The sequence below is a fragment of the Chelon labrosus genome, assembly GCF_963514085.1.
Source record: "Chelon labrosus genome assembly, chromosome: 1".
In the NCBI taxonomy this organism is placed as follows: domain Eukaryota; kingdom Metazoa; phylum Chordata; class Actinopteri; order Mugiliformes; family Mugilidae; genus Chelon; species Chelon labrosus.
Genome location: NC_140337.1, coordinates 24,149,854 through 24,171,663, shown reverse-complemented (window position 1 = coordinate 24,171,663; position 21,810 = coordinate 24,149,854). Strand labels below are relative to the sequence as shown.

Sequence of the window (21,810 nt, the reverse complement as noted above, 5' to 3'; positions counted from 1 at the left end):
TTTGTATTGAAATAAATCCTGTTAAGTTTGCCTTACATCCAGACTCCACTTCCGTGATTGTCCTGTGTCCGTTCCTAAATTCCCCTCGACCCATCATTGATGGACCAATGAATTCTAAAAGAAAACGTCAGGACATCTGTCCAAGAGCTAAAATGTCACAACTTATTGCCTTTTACATATAAAAACACATGAATAAATGAGAGAGAGAGCATCAAATAAACACACAAGCGTTTAGAAATACAACCGTCTTTATTGGCACGGGAAGTTAACAACAGGCAAAAGTGCTCACATGCTGCAGGTTAATTGTACATTAGCTCCCTCTTCTTCTCCGCTGACTCCCACACTCGATGGAGGACAATCTGAAGTGCAGTTGTGAGCAGTGCGCGGACCTCCTCCTTCATCATCTCGGAGTCTAAACGCAGGGGTGTCAAACACGCGGCCCGGGGGCCAAAACAGGCCCACCAATAAAAAAGACTCAATAAAGAGTAGCTGCTGTTCCTGATGTGTCCACCAGGGGGTCGCACTGTTTTAGTAAAGAGAGTCATGGACGTAACATGCCACTGAGAGCCAGTGGGTGGCAGCAATGTGCAGAAATGTGCACTTTTTTACTTAAGAGATCTCAGGTTGTGTTATTTACAGGATATTTTTAGTTAGTGATCCATCCAGATCAAATTAGGCTGCATGTGGCCCCCTTGGAGGAGTTTGACACCCCTGGTCTAATGGCACAGACAGTATTTTCCAGTCAGGAGGCCGCCACGTCACCGCCGCGCTGACTCCACCCACCACGCCACTTCATTACATCGACACAAGCACACAGAGTGACAGCAAAGCTAGCCTTCTTCCCTATACTCCGTTTAATATGTAAAAGGGCCAGTTCATTAATACAATGACATTTTATCCCCTCTTAGTAGTTTGGATTTCTGCTTCCACCGCAAAACAGCGAAGGCGAATGTAATTGACTCTTATTTTGAAAATGTGATCCAGACGTCATTCCTCAACGATAGAAGAAGGGAAATGCATCATGTTAGTTTGTAATTCACTGACCCTTTAACATAAATGCTCCGTATTGTAATTTGCAGGCACGAGCATGCATCACAAACGTTGCAGAGCAAAGTTATTTCTTGCCGACTAGTTCCATTCAGCAGCGTAACCATTTGCAAATGTTCTTATTCGTAATTTAGAAACTTTGGCGCTCTATCTGCCACTAAACAACTAGCTCTTGCAAGAAATACACTGTGGGTCCGTTACATGTGAAGCCAAAGAGCCGAGAGGACAGCTCAAACTCTTCCTTTAAAGCAGTACCACGGTGGTGGACGTGGTGGGGGACGGACTCCAGGCACGTGATGAACGTACAACCCATCAAATATCCGCTCAGAAACGCGTGGATATACGGTACCAGCAACATTCAGTTCAAGAAAGACACAGGCTGCGACAGAAATCAGTGCAATCAATGTTGACCGGGTAGAAACAATCCCTTTTACACATTTGTCCGATTTTCCCTTTTGTTCTGATTAATAATCCAAACACCTGCGTATAGCTGGAGATTAGATGAATTCCCTTTTTTTTTAACAAAATAAAAAATAAAACACAACAGCTGACTATTAAAAACACAAATGAACCTCAACACGAGTCCACTTCTGCATAGTTTTGACCGACGGTAAAATATGAAATCAACTTTTGGGGCAAAAGACTGTAAAGTCAAAAATGACACGTCTACGGTTCTGGAAAAAGGACGAACCGCTAATCGAGACATTCTGGTCAGTATTTCTCTTTCAAGATGTCAGTTTGGAGAGATTTTAGTGTCCCGATACAGAAATACTTTTCCCGCACCGATGAGAACACAACTCTGAGGGTCAAACTCTTTCATCTTTTGTGTAGTTGTCCCAATCTAAAACACAGTTCACGCACACGAATATTTTCCTCCTGACACTAAACTAGTTTGTCTTCTTCATACCGGCCCCTTCCAGTACATTCCTGCTTTGACATTTCCATTATTTCAGTTTTTGTTTTCACTTTCTCTCAGCTAATTTGTATTTTTGGCGCTAAATTCAGTCTGTCAATCTAGAAGATACCAATTAAGAGTTGTGATTTTTAAATGTATTTACGTCTAGAATTTATAGAGGAATGAGCAGTTTTAAAGTTCTAATTTATACGTTTTAAAATCCTGTGAAAATCCTGTAAAAAAAAAAAATTTAAAATCATAAAATAAACACAGATATGAGTAAAATCTAGTAAACCTAAAAAATTAAAAGACAGAAAATGGCAGGTTTAGTGGAAGTGCCCTTTAAATCCCCATGCCTCACTAGCCGAGCCGATGACTCATGGGTGACTTCTCGTCGGCCTCCGGCCCTCACAGGCTCTGGTAGCCGTTGTTCCTCTTCCTGCGGCCGAGCAGGTAGGCAATCACCACCACGATGATGAGCACCAGCAGCGTTATGCCGACGGCGATGGCGACGCGGTAGTTCTCCTGGTCGGCTGCACAGTAGTCGGCTGGAGAAGAAAACAAATATGTACACAGTTAGAACTGAAAACAACAATGTTTGTCTGGATTCCTGAATCTTTTAATGATTTTATAGAGTAGATTGTCAGTAGTTGTTGTTGTTCCCTCCCAATACCAATAATACGTCTTCTGCTACTGGGACCACTATCATACGGACACTCTTACAGCTTGTAGGCGGTTTAGGTTTCTGCGTCAAATTGATGCCGTAGCTATGGCGACGGCCCAGATCCTACATAGACAATAACGCCGTAGCCTTGCCTGCCCCTCCCCTGAAATGTAGCTACGCATCATGGCAGCGCAGATCGCAAGAGCTGTGATTGATCCGCTTGGTAGTAGCGTGTTTTTACGCTTTAGTATTTCCGTCTGCTTCTCCATCTCCGCAATTTTCATTGTTCACTGATTATTTTGGATCAATAAAGATGGAACACATCAAGGAAAGGTTAACTGAGGAGGTTCAGAGATACAAACATTTGTATGACCCGTCTTTGGCGAAATTTTGGTGAAATTTCGGCAATTATTTTTTCCTTCAATTTGTTTTTGGCAATTTATTTTTTTGGGGCAAAAAAATAAATTGCATTTTTTTGTTCGCCAATTTTTTTTTTTCCAGGCAAAATTTTTTTGACAATTTTTTTTTGGGCAAAAAAATTTTGGGGAAATTTTTTTTTCGGGCAAAAAATATTTTTTTGGGGGGGGGGCAAAATTGCACCAAAATACATTTCGGTTTCAGTCGCCATTGTTGAAAGTTTAGCAGGAAGTAGAAACAAAAATTAACTCGACTGGCAAATTAGACACAGCACTGACTAGTGTTTGGGTAGAGCTATTACAGAGCGAGCCAGTGCCCAAATATGAATGACTCGCACCGTCGTAGGCTACGTATGTAGGTTATGCCGTCTACGTCCCGCAGTACTTTAAATGAGCTTTCATACAATCAAGTTTCCACTAGCACCATTACTATAATTGCTAAAACACATGCAATTTTCCTTCTTGTCGCTTCTGAAAATGTCTAGATTAGATAGACAGGTTAATGACAATGGCTACGACCAGCACAGGACAGCTCAAACAGCTGAATGTACACTAGGAATGCTTGTCTGTGTGCATTAACTTTTTCTTGTCAAAGTTCACTCTGAGGTGGCACTTTGGTTTCATTTCACGCTGCTGTCAGTTGAGCAACACAAAAACGTCAGTATTTGCACAATCAACGCTGGTGCGCTTCCTGTTTTGGAGCCACGAGGGGGAGACCGGCACAGTCTTGGGAGGGTGATTATAATGTCATGACTGTTCAAAACCAAACTTGAAACGCCTGAAGAAAGCGCACGAGCCACTACGGCGAGCATGTGTGTAGGTTTTGGGCTAGATGTCGGCGATAAAATTAAACGATATGAATCGGCGAGCAGCGGTTCACATCACTGTGCAGCTTTGATTCGCTGTCTTTAAAAACAAATCAGCTGATGTTTGTCTTTTTGCAGCCTCATGAGGGACGGGCTGCCGGTGCAGTCACACTGTGGTTGAACCAGTTTTTCCTGCAAGTGGCTTAAAGTGATAAATGTATTGAGTGCAGCAGTACACGGTCTCACGGTCACCCAACCCTCCCAGATTGTAAACTATTAACCACTGTTATTTGTGCAGTAATGCAAAGATAATACTTTAGCCCAGATGTGACACTTAATGCTTTCATTGATAATATGAACGCTGCACTGTTACATTAGTCGTTGTCATAAAATGTTTGCAGGGCAACAAGTCAGCTCCGAGCTTTTAGCACTGACTGATGTCATTTTCACACTGTGGTGGATGTCACTTTTTTTTTTTTTTCCACGAAGACACTCACAAGCACCAAACTCTGCGCTCTTGGTCACGTTGAAAGCCTGCATCCGGTCCTGGCTGATGTCCAGGTACAGTCCACTCCCCATGTACAGCGACTCCTTCTTGCAGGAGTAAGAGTGTCCAACCTTGGCGGGGAACAGATGCAGCGACTTGTTGCTGGCGCTGTAGTAGCCGTTACCTGCAACGCCGTGACAAAACAGAGATCGTCAGTCCACAGGATGTCAAAAGCTGATCAGATAAGCAGCTGAACTTGTTCGACTGCGTTGTGTTGAAAGTAGGCTGGCTCTTACTGGCAACAGTACTAAACAGGTTAAACATAGTTGAACAGACAAGGAGGCTGTTGCCTCCAAAATGCTTAATAGTTAATATTTGACAGCTTGCGCAACACCCGCCCAGCAGTACATACATATCCGTGCCCAGGCGGTGACCCAATTAGACAAGGGACAAAGTTTAACCAATAAACAGCAGAAAAACCTGGAACCAGAAGAACTTACTTCCTTTGGTGAAGGAGTAGGTGAGGTTGAAACCCAGGCTGTCGACGTAGACGGAGTTGTCTGTGACATTCTGGGGGAGTGTAAGAAAACAAGAACAGCTTTTAATCAAGATACTTGAGCTTTTAAACCTGCTGCGGTTAAATGTGAGGTTTGGTGAAGATCATCTGTGAAGCATTTTGAGTGCAATACGAGGCGGGAAAGTTGAAACACAGCTGAAGTTTTAACACATATTTACTGTTTTGTTATTAGCCTATGAATGCGCCCGATAGATCCTGGGTCACCCTTTGTAATAAAACAAATACACTATTGCAGCTGTATGGTACTGTATAGCATTCACTTGAGAAAATAAATGAAGCCTGGAGACCTGCTGTTTATAGAAGGATGAACTGTCTGTTGAACACATAGACTGTATATAAATATGGACTACACGTCTCCACTTCCTTGCATTTGACAATCTAATGCTGTTTTCCCAGGGATACTTGCGGCGCCATCTTTGGAGTTTGGAGCAAGAGTCTGATCAGTACGGTCCGAGAGTGGAGCTACGTGGAGGTGCGATATCGATGCCCCGCCCACACTTCCTTCAGACTCACTCTCATTTTCGTTTAAATAATGCTAAGCTCTGCTCTACCTCCACCACTTACAAGGAAATGTTAGATTATACTTTTTATTTTTATTTTTTTTACCACTGTCACAGTCCCACAGGACCACTTTACTTAGTGGTTGGCATGGCTACGGGTGGTCGGCATTATGTCACATCCTGTTTCTATAGCGTCAAATAACTAAAACAAAACTTACAGAAAAAAAATTATACTTGAACATTCATCAACATTATGTTAACTACCTAAAATGACAGAAACCATACTTGAAAATTATGTATTTGACATGTATTTTAGTGTTTTAGTTCGGCCCAAGTCCCGCCCACTAACATGGAGGAGGCGGAGCTTATGACCTATACTGCAGCCAGCCACCAGGGGGAGCTCTACTTGCTTTGGCTTCACTTTAGAGGAGCGGTTCTATTGTCCATCTTTATAGTGTCAATGATTGAGTTAGTTAGATGGTATTGTTATTCATCGGTCTACTTTACGCAGGCACCTGAGATTTCTTGGATCAGTAATTCACACATGAAACGATGATAAGACAACAGGTCACGGTTAGTTCCCCTAACTGGTTTGGTGGCCAATACTGCAGCGTCCTTAAGCCATGCAGGTGAGAGAACAGGGTGGAGGTGTTCTTAGAAAAAACAGGCTTAATTTTTATGTCTCTCAAGTGAAAGCTGTACCCCTTTCAGTTCTGCAGTGGTAAATTGCGTTTTTATTAAGAATTACATTTGACTTAAATTGCATTTTTAATGGTTTGTCCAAGATGCATTACAGGGCGGCTGTGGCTCGGCAGGTAGAGCGGAGGGGTAGCAACCTATCACTCTTCATAGTAGCAGCAACTTCTGGTGTAAATTGCATGGATGCCTTAAGAGAGATTTGTTTTTTTTCATGGCTTCCCAGCACCTAGATAAATGCATTTCATTTTAGTGACACCATCACGTAGCTGGAAAAACAAGTTGTCTGTGCCGGAAAGTACAGAAATAACATCATTATCTATCTGGTAAAGATTTTCCTTACTTTCTATTTATTGTTTATAATGTGTAAATTTTGAGTGTCACTTTCATACATGAGTTATAATTTTACATTAAGGCTTTTGTAAAGCTAAACCTAATTAGCGATAGCTTGGAAGCCAGCCTGAAGTAGCCTATGAATTCACCCAATAAAGTCTGAGTCATTCTATACGATCAAACACATTTGCAGCTGCCATAAATTGCATTTTTGGTCCATAACGCACAAAATGTTTCGTTGAGTGGGGGGAAGCTGGTCTCACTCTGTTAGGAACTGATTATGCTCCAGCGCCATGCAGCTGAATTTGTTTACAACCAAAAAGGGCTCTGATTGGTTGGAGGATTATTCAGCCGCAGGTATTTTAATCTCTGCATCGGCCGAGAACAATATGCTTCACTTTCTCAGAAATGAAAACGAAAGAATACCCTCAATAAGAGTCTGTATTGAGTAATGGAAGCTCGGTGAGGGCAGCTACTAGCCTAGACATGACAACAGACTCTAGTCCAAGCTAAAGTACAAAAACAAAGTTGCTTTTTAAAAGCGCGTCGGTCAGTCTAATGTCTAATTAAAACGAGTTGATTTGCTAAATCTACAAAGCTACAATACACAACAATCTTTTTTCAGGTGTCTTTTGTCCAGATAGATTCTTAAGTCATAGCAAGGTTGGGTTCAAATAGTCTGTTTCAGTGATAAAACACTTTGATGTGATATAATAAACCAACAAGTGTTGCCGAACAAGGTGCAATGAACGTCAAATCTTCTGTTTTGTAGTCTCATTGCCATTTGTTCTAACTGTAAGTTACGACATAGGTCTGTTAGGATTCTCTGGGATATGTCTGAAACAACACTGCAACAAACACAACTGGAAACGTTTTTCAAGAAAACCAGTCGAGCTGTCTTTGTTGTGGAAACATGACACCAGTGAGGTTTAGGCTCGTGAAATCATACCTCAGCACTTCAACCCTTTCCACATTCGTTTGGATTTCCACCAAAAACCACTTTGTGAATCACAGGCGCATCGAGTTTCCCCCCCCCCCCCCCCATCACATGCTCTGACAACTGACTCGTCAAATGTACTTCCCCTTTTTTTTTTCTAACACTTCTTCCCTTCTTCAGACCACCAGTTCAAAAGATTTGTTTGTCTGCGGTGAGTTGTTGGATCACATCTGTGAAAAGTCCAGGAAGAAAATGAAACGTACCTTCTTAAAGGAGAAGCTGATGGCGCCCTCTTTGAAGGAAAGAATGAGGGCGGCACTGGTTCCTTCACAGCTTCCACTTGAATGGGTCATGTTTGGCTGAACGATGAAGGTCCCATTTTCCTGTTGAATAATCAAAGACAAGAAAGGCAACCGGAGTTGTATGAGTTACCTTGGCAACTGTTCAAGTAGCGGCATTTCCCGGTCACGTGTGATTACCAATTGTCCCATGACACAAAGTTGACATTTCACATTTACAAGAACGAGGAAGTCAGCACTCAGTTGCTGAAACTGTGGCGCTGACTCGCCTTAGAAGACAAGAATTGGCACAGAATAAAGAAGGCCTGGTGATCGGTACCTTTCCACCCTTCAGTCGTATCTCCAGCGCCATCTGAGCCATCACACAAACACCCCCGGTATTATTCACAAAGTATTTTCCCGTAGTCACAGGGACGGAGGGAGTAGGACCGGGACCAGGTGCCGGCGTGGTGGTCGTGTTGTGAGGCGCCATGGTTGTGGTCGTGTTGTGAGGCACCATGGTTGTGGTCGTGTTGTGAGGCGGGGTAGTTGTCGAGTTGGTGGTGTTGTGAGGCGCCAGGGTTGTGGTCGTGTTGTGAGGGGCCAGGGTTGTGGTCATGTTGTGAGGTGGGGCAGTTGTTGAGTTGGTCGTGTTATGAGGCACCACTGTTGTATGGTTGGTGATGGGTGCAGGCGTGGTTGCGCTGGGGCTAAACTCTTCTGCGGGAGAAACCGTCACAGGAGGTTTGGCCTGCTTCACGTTTGCAGTCGACGCCAGTGCTTCAGGGAAAAAGACAGAAAAAATAAATCAGTTTCAATGTTCATACACGTCCCACTTCCTACACTAAGTATCTTCTACTTGAAGCTTACGGTTCTTTAAGGGTACTGTGCAACCTAGACGCCGTAATCTACGTAGACGCCAGTGTGAGCCATTTGTACTTGTTGGCTCGTCAGTCTGGCTCACTCTCTAATAACTCCACCCAAACACTAGTCGGCGCTGTGTCTTTTTTGCCAGTTGGGTTCATTTTTGCTTCACTCTCAACAACTGAAACATTTGCCAAAATTCCACCAAAGACGATTCGTACAATTGTTTGTATCCCTGAACCTCCTCAGTTAACCTTTCCTCCATGTGTTTCATCTTTATTGATCCAAAACAATCAATTCGAAAATTTCAGAGATGGAGAAGCAGCCGGAAATACTAAAGCGGAAACACGCTACTACCAAGCGGACCAGTCACAGCTCTTGAGGTCTACGTCGCCGTGACGGATATTTACACATGTCGGGAGGTGCATGTCAGGCTGTGTTGCTAGGGTCTGATCGGCGTATGACTACATCGCTGTTACTCTTCTGGGGCTGTTCAGACCTTGCATTAAGATCCGATCTGGGAAATCCGGAAGTAGCCAGCGTTAGGTATGCCTCAACATCGACATCCTCTGGGGCTTGATCTCTACTGCTGTTTCAGAACCACGAACAGTGCTGTTTTGTGTGTGGGCATCATGACTTTATTTTTTGTTTTTTCTGAGTCAATCATGCAAAACTCCACTGACAAAGGAGCTCCCGTGTTGACTATAGGAGGTCTTTAATGCGACCCAGGACGCATTGCGTTCACACTACCAAAGGAATGTGGACACATGCGACCCATATCATCTCTGAATGCGATCTCAAAGCATCCTGGGTGCGTTCACACCTGTCTTTCACGCTGGCCACTTGCGATCGGATTCGTAAGGACAGATGTTAACGCAAAGTGTGAACAGGCCCCCTTCACCATATAAAACCTGCCCCAACGATTTGATTGTCCTGGGAAAAGAATGATTTCCCACCTCAGATAAAACGTTGGGCTAAATTCCAGGCTGAGCAAACATCGCTTTGACTGAACTCTGTGGTGCTATCAAAGTCCATAACATATTTATGACATTTGACTTGTGGTGATTTTTTTCAGTTTGGTATTTAACCACAAGTATAAATAGCAATGATTGCAAAATAAATCCAGGAGTAGGGAACATGTTATAAGTGTTGACACCCATGACACCCATAAATATTTGCCTACATATACATATACCTATATACATAATAAATAAATACTCTTTTCCCCCGGGTTGATAAATTTAGGCATTGTCACAGAATGTTGTTTAGGTACAGCGGTCAGTTTCATGTTACTGATAGTGATAAGGATTTTAACAAGCCTTACAAAAGTGATGTCAATGGTCATTAACTTAGAAAGTGAAGGTTTTCAGTAGTCAAGGTCATGCTATGTCAAAAATGCAAAAAGAACAAAGGCAACTGGCCTTGTAAAGTTTCTTGAAGATAAGATTTTAGATATACTTTTGTGTATTGTATGTATACTTTATATTTTTTATAAATACTTTTCCATATTTGTATGTACTTTTGTACATTTCATGTATTTTTTATGTTTTACATATGCTTTGTATATATTCATATAACTTCTGGATATTTTATATATACTTTGTATATGTTTTGTATCTTTTATGTATACTTTGGATATTTGTATGTATACCTTTGGATATTTTATATATATTTTGTATATATTTATACTTTTTTATGTTTTACATATACTTTGTATATTTTTAATAAGTTTTGTATCTTTTATGTAAACTTTGGATATTTTATATATATCTGGTGTATTTTATATATACTTTGTATACGTTTTGTATCTTTTATGTATACTTTGGACATTTGTATGTATACTTTTGGATATTTTATATATATTTAGTATATCTTATCTATACTTTATGTTTTACATATACTTTGTATACGTTTTCTATCTTTTATGTATACTCGGGATATTTCTATGCATACCTTTGAATATTTTATACATATTTAGTGTATTTTATACATAGTTTTGTATATTTTTATGCAACTTCTGGATATTTTATATATGCTTTGTATCTTTTTATGTATACCTTTGGATATTTTATACATATATTTGGATATTTTGTGTTATATACCTTTATACATTCTACCTCCCCATACTGTTATTGTTTTCGACCTTTTTTGCTGACTGTAACTCCTCCTGTCTCTGTGTAATGATGCGGTAGATTCTGCGGTCCGGAAGAAGCTACTTTAATTTATTTATTTATTTATTTTTAGGGTTGTTGTTTTTTTTTAATTTATAAGTTATATTTTATTTCAATTTGCACCTATCACGTCTCCCAAAAAACAAAACCAAAAAAAAAAAAACAAAAAAAAAACAGCGCTCATCTGCCAGCAGACATGTGACTGAGACCTGTAACGAGAGAGTGCGGAAATTTCTGTTCCCCAAACAATCCAGGAAGTCACAAGTCTAAAATAAAAATGGCCTCATTTATACCTCCAATAAATAAAACGTTCGCATTACCCCAGTGATAAGAAACGGTCAGCATGAAATCACTTTTAACTCTTTAGTTACTATATTAAGTAACATGATCCATAATATTATCCGACACACATATATATACATATACATATACATATATGTATATATAAAAAACCCTTTTTTCATTTTTTACTAATTGCATGGAAACATCTCTATTCTGCTCGTGTGTGACAGATCGGTCGGAATAAAACACGCGTCTTACCTGCGAGAGCGCAGCAGGCAACAAAGGTGAACACCGCGGCCCTCTGCATGCTGACAATAGTTGTCTCAGTCAGTTTCGTCTTCCCTGGTTCAGGCTCCTGTCACCAGCTGAAGTTACTCTGAAGAAACAACGCGGCGGATCCGCTGATAAAACCAATCTGGTCAAGCGCCGCAGGTGCAACACGACCGGAAGTCAAAAGGTCCTGCTTTAAAAAATAAAAGCAGGTATGTTTTTATTATTATTGTTATAAAATTCAGAGAGTTCAACAAAATGCATTTATACGTTTCAATAAAGAAAATTATTGAGATAGGCTTGTATGAAAACACCATATAGGCGGTGTTTTATTATAACGACTCAGCGTTTTATGACCCTACCTAAAGGGATTCTTATTCACTATTTATACTTGTGGTTAAAGAAAATTAAATTTACAATATATTTACAACACATTGTGAATAATTACGAACATATACAGAAATATATTTAAGGGGATTTAATTTTTTTTTTCAAGTTAATTCATCCAATGAATAAATAAATATTTCAAATTTGATTAAGTTGAGGAGCTGTGTATGGGTTAAATGCAGAGACAGAATCTCCCTATGAGAAAAATACATAAATAAAAAATATACGGATAAATCTAAGATGAGTTAATGATTAGTCTAATAACACTAATGTTTTCCATTAAATACCGTTTAACACGTTTATTTCAGTTCAAATCAGATTTTTTTATTTATCAGGTTTTCACATTTTGGTGGTGTTGGATAAGTGCGAGCATGAGAAGAGGCTCTGGAGAAAGGAAACAAGGGGCTCATCCCGTTATGAGTCTAATTTTTTCTTCAATCAGAGCTGCGTGTATTTTAATTTGAAAGGACCAAGTGACAGCAGCATGAAACGAAACCAAAGTGTTAGCAGGGAAGGGCTCGGCCTCAGAGTGAAACTTAATAAAAAATCAATGCGCACAGACTAGAAAGCCTTACTCATGTTTTAATGTGTTTCCTGTATCATTTAGTAGTGACCACCTGCTACTGTATATTTATAGTAGTGGACATTCTGCTTCATCTATCTTTATCTGTATTAGTAATTATAGTAGTAGCATTAGAAGAAACTTGATTGTATGAGTTGTAAGACTGTCAGTAGTGTAGTGGTTCCAGCAGCAGAAGTCCTGTTAGTATTGTTAGTATCATTGGGAGGGAACAACAACAACTACTGATCATCTACTCTCTATAAAATCTAGAGAAATCTCTAATATTTACACCAGTACCGGATGTCTACTCTGTCTTCAGGCCTCGAGGCTGCGTCACTGCATCACTCTATAAACAGACTGGAGGAGAAATCACTGCAAGAACATTTCTGACAACACAGTGGGACACCACACCCACAAATGCAAACGATTACACTTTCGAATAGGTTTTTGAATGTCATCTCTCCCATATACCCACACACACACGGAACTGTCTAAAGACTGTGTTTAGATATATACAAGTATATATAACATATACAATATATATGTATATAAAAAAAATCTAAAAATATGAAAAATAAACAAATGTGTATAGAATATATAAAAGTATATCAAAATATACAGAAATATACAATATCTCTCTCTCTATATGTATATATATAGAGAGAGCGATAAATATGGATTACTAGTGTAAACTCTCTCTCTCTATATATATATATAGAGAGAGAGAGAGAGAAATATGGATTACTAGTGTAAACTCTCTCTCTCTCTCTATATATATATATATATAGAGAGAGAGAAATATGGATTACTGGTGTAAACTCTCTCTCTCTATATATATATATAGAGAGAGAGAGAGAAATATGGATTACTAGTGTAAACTCTCTCTCTCTCTTTATTTATATATATATATAGAGAGAGAAATATGGATTACTAGTGTAAACTCTCTCTCTCTATATATATATATAGAGAGAGAGAGATAGAAATATGGATTACTAGTGTAAACTCTCTCTATATATATAGTTTCTCTCTCTCTATATATATATAGAGAGAGAAATATGGATTAGTAGTGTAAACTCTCTCTCTCTATATATAGAGAGAGAGATAAAAATATGGATTACCAGTGTAAACTCTCTCTCTATATATATAGAAATATGGATTACTAGTGTAAACTCTCTCTCTCTATATATATAGAGAGAGAAATATGGAATTACTAGTGTAAACTCTCTCTCTCTCTCTCGTGTACGTGTGTACAGCTCGGACATTTATCAGGTGAATGACTAACTGTGTGTTTAGTCGTTGTCTCTTTGTTATTTTCAGTTAAATGTTGTAATTCAGTCCTTTTCAAATTGTCTCTATTTGAGTTCAATTTCACATGGCCCAGTAATATCATAGTAGTATCACCTCTCTCTCTCTCTCTCTCTCTCTCTCTCTCTTTCTCTCTCTCTCTCTCTCTCTCTATATATATATATATATATATATACATACATATATATATATATATATGTGTAACTGTGAGCGACCTTAGGATGTTTGACACTTATATGACACAGAAAGAGGAAATGATCTGTTCCCCCAGCAGGTGTCCGACAGTAACATTGTTTGTTGTCAGAGTCAGAATCAGTTTTGACTGAGCACAGAGCAGACGCTTCAGAAATGGATGCCTACTAAAGTCTAGCAGTCTGGTTCCTGGTTGATTTGTTTTGTCACATTAACAGCCACTGCACCAGGGGCCCTGCCATGACTAATCTCGTAAAAACCCAAGCTGTGACAAAGGGGAACCATGACAAACCATAAACGGTAAAATAAGCGTTTGCTAGATTAGGTTTGCAGAACTAATTAGACCAAACTCACCCCAGCGTTCACACTTGATGTTCTGCACATTTAACACTAATTATAACATGTTTAGGAAGAATAGGAGTCAGGCTTGTTGGAGCTTTACCCATGCTAGGTGCTACATGTCACCATCTCTCAGCCTCTGTTGCTTAATTCTGTTTTTTTTTTTTCAGCATGTTTTAAAAATTCCTCTATGGCTACAGTATATTTCCACAGATACTATTTCTTCATCCCAGCTGAAATCATTTTCATTAGAGAGTCTAACTGAACTGTTCATCAGACATTCTGTAGTTTAATAGACTTTTAATGACAACACTGAATTCATTCAACGGTAAAACAGAGGACAGGACGGACGGAGATGACCCAGCATTGCTATGGCGACGCCCACGATGGTTCCAGCTCCATTTATCCCTCGAAACACTTCTCATGATTTATTAATGTTGGTTCACTACCTGTCACGTCACCATGCCTTCCAGTAAACAGATAGATAGATAGATAGATAGATAGGTAGATAGAAATAACACCAGATGGATGGATGGATGGATGGATGGATGGATGGATAGATAGATAGATAGATAGATATTATACAGCTTTTGTATATTTTATATATACTTTGCATATTGTTGATAAACTTTTGTATATTTAGGGGTCCATGCCAAGGTGAAAGGCATCAAACCTGGTAACTTGGTAGGAGACCTGCGATTTCACTTTGCCAAGGTGTCAATACACATGCCTAAAGCTAGGTGGCGCTATGATAAACCAGTTTACGTTTTGGCTCATTTCTTGATAACCGTGTGCCCTTGAAACAAAAGTTCTCAAGTTCTCAAAATAACTTAAGAAGGGTTATTAATTACAAAGTTAATGGCTAATTAATTTTTACGGTGAGGTGCAGTATAACTCCAAAGCTAATATTTTGTGAAGTATATACCCAAACTTAATCAAACTTCATATGATAATAACATGATTCTGCACACACATGGCATACACATTCTGTAACATATTGTGTAGACGCCCATCAAGTTGTGTGACGTTATGTCTACAGGGGGCGCTACAGGCAACACGCAAACATTTCATATGACTTTAAGGCCTGTAACTTTTGAAGTATTAACCCAATCCTTATGAAACGTAGCAACCGTTACTATAATATGGTTGCGTACAATCGTGGCAAGTTTCGTGCAATACAGTCTATAGGGGGCGCTACTGGTGACTTATGCCTCTGCGTCCCGCTCGGGGACAACTTCGCCACGGCATGGACCCCTTTTGTACATATTTTTTGCGCCCGGTGCGGAGGCTGCGGTAGCGGGTTGTAGTTTTGGAGCAGAGGTAACTAATGGTGAGGATGAGAGAAAGGAACCGAGTCAGCTGGAGAAGCAGCAGGCCTCTGTGGCTACAGAGAACTTGAGTGAGTCACAGTCAGTAGAAACCGCTGAGGACAGAGCTTCCACCAGTGTTACGGGACAGGGTGAAGTCTGTAGTCAGCATCCATTAGTGATGTTTCAAACAGAAAGACTGATCTCTACTCTTTAGAGGAAATAAATGAGCTTCTGGATGAAACATTTAACAAATCAGTTAAAGTGAACGACTACTTTGGGGACACAAACAAATTCATCAAATCTGTCAAGAAAGAAGCAGTACCGTCTCGATAAACATCTCGCAGTCCTGAGGAAAGCACAGAGAGGAAAAACTTGTAATAAAAGCCAAGAAATAGAAGAACTATGAATCATCACAGGGTGGCTTCTTTTCTTTTTTACTGCTCTCTGCTGGCTTCAGCTTGTATGTTTCCTCTTTCTGACATCTCTACGCAGAGCCTAAAAACAGGATCTCTAAACATTAATGGAGGGAGGGACAGACATAAGAGGGCTTTAATATCTGAGGTTGCAACTCAAAAAGAGATTGATGTGTTATTTCTACAGGAAACACACACTATTCAAGCACATGACACAGATTGGGGCCTATGGTGGTGGTGAAAGTCATTGAGGGCAGGGTTAGTGCAGCCAGACTGGATAGGTTCTACGTCAATAAAACATACAGCAATAGGTTAACTGCAGCCGCCATATCACCTGTTGGTTTTTCAGATCATCATTTAGTAACCGTTCATTTTTCTTTAATGGTGCATCTCCTTATTGGCATTTTAACATCAGACTGATTAATGAGGAGACCTTCTGTCAGTCTTTCTCTGATTTTTGGGGTCAATGGAGACGCAGAAAACCAGGTTTTGAAATTTTAGGTCAATGGTGGGAGGTAGGGAAAAATCAGAGATGAGGAAGCTGGCCACGGACTTCTACAGCAGCCTGTTCAGTGCTGATGTTTGTGACTGACTGTGTGGACGAGATACTGGAGGGACTGCCTCGGTTAGAGGAAGCATATTCAACCTCACTGAGGTCCGTCATTTCCTTTGATGAAGTGTCTGCAGCAGTGAAACAGCTCGGCTGTGGTCGGTCTCCTGGTATTGATGGACTTCCTACAGAGTTCTACAAAACATTCTGGACGTTACTGGGTGAAGACTTTATGGAAGTTTTCCAAGGATGTTTGGACTCTGGTACCTTACCATCGAGCTGTATGAGGGCAGTCCTGACATTGCCACCAAAGAAAGGAGATCTGGGCCTCCTACAGAACTGGCGACCCGTGTCACTTCTGTGCACGGACTACAAAATCTTGGCAAAATGTTTGTCGATTAGACTTAAAGAACTACTTATGATTTTATCGTGAATGAAACATTGGACCAATAAAGGAAGATCAAGGTATCTATCTATCTACTTTACTTTCTATCTTTCTATCTATCTATCTACTTTACTTTCTTTCTATCTATCTATCTATCTATCTATCTATCTATCTATCTATCTATCTATCTATCTATCTATCTACTTTACTTTCTATCTATCTATCTATCTACTTTACTTTCTATCTATCTATCTATCTATCTCTTGTCTTTTCTATTGGTTCAATTTCCCGGGAAAACACTACGAGAACGAGGCCACCGTCAGCCAATCGCCGAAGGCGCCAAACCCAGGTGGCCCCGCCCCCCGCGGTGACGCCGGGCGATCGGAAACTGCGCGACGCCATAAAAGGAAAATACTCGAGCATGCGCAGTGGGCCGAGTTTTGTTTGAAGTGAACTGCTGCCTCGGAACTGCCCCTACGAGCTGCAAAGTCGCCGAGCGTTTGATTTTTTTTAAACGGCGTATTCTTCACATTTCGTCGCCTCTATGCATCGCGGAGACGATGTTGGGCCACCACTACCCGAACGCCGACAAGTCGCAGCAACTGGTCAACTATGTGGAGGATTATCTGGAATGTGTGGAGTCGCTGCCTCTGGATATACAAAGAAATGTTTCCCTGCTCCGGGAAATTGATGCAAAGTACCAAGGTACTGTGTTTAACCCTTATTTTTGTTTTATTTTTATTTTTTTGAATTAATATTTATTTATCTGCGCGTGGAAGAACTGGGCAGAACATTAACGGCTGTCTCGAGCCCCGTGTACAGAAATGGTGGAGCCTTGTGTTCCCATTTTGCAAGAAGAAGAAGAAAAAGCCAGTAGCTGTTGTTCCTTCCTGCTCAGATAAACACAACCGTGTCTGTGTTTGACTGCGTCCTATCACACACACCTTCTTCCACCTCTTGTTAAACAAACACACATCCGTCACTTTAGCATAGCCCCGGATACGGTTCCGCGTCCTGGTTCCGTGCTGTTTTTCACGGACCGCCGCCAAACTCCATTAAAAAATCGTCCAATTTAACGAATTTTCCCTCCGCACAAACGCGCGCGTGTGTATTACGAAACCAAACAAAGTGTTTTCTGAATGATACGTGTCCGCTGGTGAATTCGGCGTATGTGTGATTCAAATGTCGTGGCTAAAATCCTAAAAAAAAAGTTTTTTTTTTTTTTTTTTGTGTGACACTACCGCCCACTTAACAGTGTTTTCGCTGAGGATTAGTGTGCGAATCATTAACGAAACAAGGGTTATCCGGTAAACGAGACGACGCATGGGCGTTTAAATGAACAGGCAAGGCTGCGGAGACGGTCGTTTTTTGCAGGAGCCAAAAACGACAGAAATAAAATGCGACAAAACAAGTCTTGAGTGTTGCTTCGTGTGGACGCAGGGGGAGAAATCCACCATCCGAAGCCTGGATTGCACAACTGAGGGTTTTAGAGGAGGACGCCTGCCTGCCTCCCTCCCTGCCTCCCTCCCTGCCTCCCTGCCTGGCTGCCGTCCCCTCTCTGCTCCGTGGAGTGTGAACTGCAGAGCCAGATATCCCCTCTCTCTTGTAGGCAACCCCCTTTCGGCATCGGACTGGCGTCATTTCCTGTAGGCAGGAATTCACTGCGGCCCGGCCCCCCTCCTCCTCTTCCTCTTCCTCCTCCTCATCCTCCTCTACCTCCACTCCTGACAGCTCCAGTTTCTCTTCAGTAGGATCTCAATGTTTGTTGAAGACTTTCTGCAGCTGCAACATTAAAACCACCGAGGGGGTGGAATTGCATTACTTTTCATTTCAGTTCCAGGACTATTTGCACTCAGCGCCCCGCCCCGCCACAGATCACACCTGTCCCGTTCACCCCGCACACCTCAGACTTCAGTTACGACGCAGAGTCATGTCACGTGCAGAAGTTCTCAGATGGACAAGAGCAAGAGTAGAAGATTTTGGTGAACAACCGCCCTCTGATCAGTTGCAGCTACAACCAAGGAGGTGCTAGTGGATTTCCTGAGGTCCAGGTCTACACCGGCAGCCCGTAACCATCAACGGGGGAGTGTGTAGAGGTGGTTCAGGCCTAGAAGAACCTGGACTGGTCGGCCAACGTAGGCTCGGTAGACGACAAAAGGTCAGAGACGTCTCTCTTGTTCCTCAGGAGGCCGAGGTCGTTTAACATCTGCCGGAAGCTGCTGGACACGTTCTACCTGACTGTCGTGTCCTCTTCTACGCTGTGGTGTCCTGGGGAGGCAGCACTGAGAAGAAGGAGGACACCTCGCGGTTGGACAAGCTGATACAGGAGGAGGACTCTGTGGTAGGGACAGAGCTGGAGTCCCCTGACGATTGGTGGTAGATGCAAGGACCTTGAACAATGTCCACCACCCTCTACGGGACACCATAGTCAGGCAGAGAAGCTCAATCTCGTCCCTGTCCTGCTCCATGGACAGGTTGAGGAGGTCTTTTGTACCTCAGGCCATACGCCTCTACAACGCCTCCCTGAGGAATTTCATTTACGATGGTTTAATAAATTGACGCTAATCTTTTAGGACTGAATGTCTTGAAGACATTTGTTCAGCATCTAAATTCATTTATCTTTGTTCTGTACTTTTTTTTTTTTCAGAGGTGCTAAAGGAGGTGGATGAAGTGTTTGAGAAGTACAAGGGCGAGCAGGACGCGGCTCAGAGGAAGCGCCTCCAGGTCCAGCTGCAGCGAGCGCTCATCGTCAGCCAGGAGCTGGGCGACGAGAAGATCCACGTGGTGACCCAGATGACCGAGCTGGTGGAGAACCGGTCCCGCCAGATGGACTCGCACTCCCTGTGCCTGCAGGAGCCCCCCGAGGCCGAGCGGGTCCCGGCCGAGCGGCGCTCCAGCGTCCAGGAGCTGCCGGCGCCCGAGCGCTCCTCCACCCGCCGCCCGCGTCGCCAGCGCAACAGCGAGAGCCGCGACTCCAGCCACGCGTCGGCCAACGGCTCGCTGGCGGACGACGCCGCCGAGGAGCTGTCCCTCCCGCCGCCGCGGGAGAAGAAGTCCAAGTCGGCCAAGAAGAAGAAGCGCAAGGCCAAGCAGGAGCGGGACGCCTCGCCCGTCGACTTCGCCATCGACCCCAACGAGCCCACCTACTGCCTCTGCGAGCAGGTGTCCTACGGCGAGATGATCGGCTGCGACAACGACCAGTGCCCCATCGAGTGGTTCCACTTCTCCTGCGTGGGGCTCACCTACAAGCCCAAGGGGAAGTGGTACTGCCCCAAGTGCAGAGGGGACAACGAAAAGACCATGGACAAAAGCCTGGACAAGAACAGAAAAGACCGCCGGTCCAGGTAGTGACCCCCGTCCGCCTGAGGACTCAGGACCGTCAGTGGTAGTTGACACGAGTACTTGTGATGTTGTAAGAGCACAATCGAACACCGTCGTCGGCGGCAGCAGCGACGCTCGTTATTAATCAAGTGATCGGACTTGTCCCGCCGGCTGTAACTGTCCCGCAGACTGTCTGTGTGTCGGGAGTCCAGCTGCTGCAAGAATCATCATCATCCATCATCATCATCATCATCATCATCAGCCTGAAGCTGCCATTTCTTTCTTTTTGTGAGACTTTTATTTTTTTATTTCGACATGAAAAATAATGAAAGCATCTTTTTTTTTGTTTACTGTCTTTTTATCAATCAATGTTAAAGGTCGTCAGTTTCTTCAGTTTTATTTCAATTATACTTAATTGTACTAACTTCTTGGCATCGGTGTCTCTCTTTCTACTCGTAGAGAATAACTTGTTTACATGAACCCCCGTATTTAATTTAGGAGATGAATGTTGACGGGACGTTGGAAGAGGACGTCGTGTTTGTGTTTTCACTGGTTCACCATCACTATTGTGTATATTTCCTTTTTTTTTTTTTTTTTATATATAAATATATATGGATTAAAACTAATTATAGTCATTCATTCATACCACTGAGGCATCCTTTGGGGGTAAAAGTGGCTAATTATTTTTTGGAAACTTTCTTCATATTTCGAGTTTTCAAGAGAGACGTGGGAAAAAGTTTTAGGAACCCGATAGTGCGTCTACAACCTGCTTGTTTCTACTCCCCGTCTCGGATCAGAGACGTGTCTGAGCGAGCTAGACGAGTTTTAAAGTCTGCCGTGGCGCCCTCATGGGATAAGCCCCGCCCCCGGCTGACGAACGGACATGCCCGCTTACTAATTCAGAATAAACAATCTCCTAGAAGGACGGCCAACTGCCAAGACCAGGAAGACAAAAGGAAAAAAACAGTTCTCGCTCACAACTTTATTTAAATAATGTGCAATAATCCTAGCATAGCATAGCATAGCATAGCAGTGTGTTAGCATTAGCATGAGGTAATCTCTTAGTCTTTCAGTTTCCATTTAAGCCAACGGCAGACTATAGCCAACCAATGTGGAACCTTTATATGAGTCCGACCTCCACTCCACCGATCAGCCATAACATTATGACCACCTTCCTAATATTGTGTAGATCTCCAAAACAGTTGTGACTCATCAGAGAATGGACATGGACCTTCTGAGGGTGTCCTGTGGTGTCTGGCAACAGAATGTTGTGAGGGGAGGGGCCCTCTGTGGATCATCCCACAGATACTTGATCAGTTTGGGACCTAGTGAATCTGGAGGCCAGGTCAACACCTTGTGATGTTCCTAAAGTGTTTTTGTGTGTGTGCCTGTGTCAGGCTGCAGATATGTATAGCCTGTATAAGAACATGCAGCAACTCAGCACCGTCAATAGCATTTAATGGTACTCCACAGTGTGTTGTGGTATTTCTCTCTTATTGCTATGGGGTGGGGGTGTCTGGTCTGGTCTAGGTAGGTGCTACATGTCTAAGTAACATCCACATGAATGAATGCCAGGTCCAGAAGTTTCCCAGCAGAACATTGAATTGTCACAAGATGGTTTAAATGTTATTTACTTCTCCTGTCAGTGGTTTTAATGTTGTGGCTGATTGAGTACTTTACTCTAGGACAGGCAGGAAGAAAATACACTGTTTTTTGTTGGGGTGGAGTGACTCCTGTCAGCTTTCGTCTTCCTCCTCGCTGCTGCTGGACTCTCCAAACAGGTCTCCGCCTTCGGGGACGTTATCCGTCGAGCCGGACGTCCC

General features: G+C 42.3%; 2 protein-coding genes across 2 annotated transcripts; one reads left to right on the top strand and one right to left on the bottom strand.

The window, feature by feature from the left end:
• Positions 1-230: 230 nt before the first annotated feature.
• Positions 231-11,353, bottom strand: cd68 (CD68 molecule). The gene is made up of 6 exons (XM_084544630.1): positions 11,212-11,353; positions 7,977-8,416; positions 7,622-7,741; positions 4,816-4,885; positions 4,326-4,499; positions 231-2,490 (listed from the first exon to the last, which is right to left on the bottom strand). Exons 1-6 carry the CDS (start codon positions 11,258-11,260, stop codon positions 2,351-2,353), a joined length of 993 nt encoding a protein of 330 aa, XP_084400756.1. The 5' UTR covers positions 11,261-11,353; the 3' UTR covers positions 231-2,350.
• A 5,756-nt stretch (positions 11,354-17,109) lies between these two features.
• Positions 17,110-20,604, top strand: ing2 (inhibitor of growth family, member 2). Its single transcript, XM_084552366.1, has 2 exons — positions 17,110-17,371; positions 19,314-20,604. The coding sequence occupies exons 1-2, from the start codon at positions 17,227-17,229 to the stop codon at positions 20,012-20,014; spliced, it is 846 nt and encodes a 281-aa protein (XP_084408492.1). The 5' UTR covers positions 17,110-17,226; the 3' UTR covers positions 20,015-20,604.
• Positions 20,605-21,810: the final 1,206 nt, after the last annotated feature.

What these genes read in the sequence shown, in the direction of transcription:
- cd68 (XM_084544630.1), bottom strand. Translation starts at nt 11,260, where the DNA reads ATGCAGAGGGCCGCGGTGTTCACCTTTGTTGCCTGCTGCGCTCTCGCA. An exon ending in TACGACTGAAGGGTGGAAAG is followed by an intron (nt 7,742 to 7,976) that starts GTACCGATCACC and finishes ATTATTCAACAG; the next exon opens with GAAAATGGGACCTTCATCGT. An exon ending in CTACTCCTTCACCAAAGGAA is followed by an intron (nt 4,500 to 4,815) that starts GTAAGTTCTTCT and finishes ACGGCGTTGCAG; the next exon opens with GTAACGGCTACTACAGCGCC.
- ing2 (XM_084552366.1), top strand. Translation starts at nt 17,227, where the DNA reads ATGTTGGGCCACCACTACCCGAACGCCGACAAGTCGCAGCAACTGGTC. An exon ending in AATTGATGCAAAGTACCAAG is followed by an intron (nt 17,372 to 19,313) that starts GTACTGTGTTTA and finishes TTTTTTTTTCAG; the next exon opens with AGGTGCTAAAGGAGGTGGAT.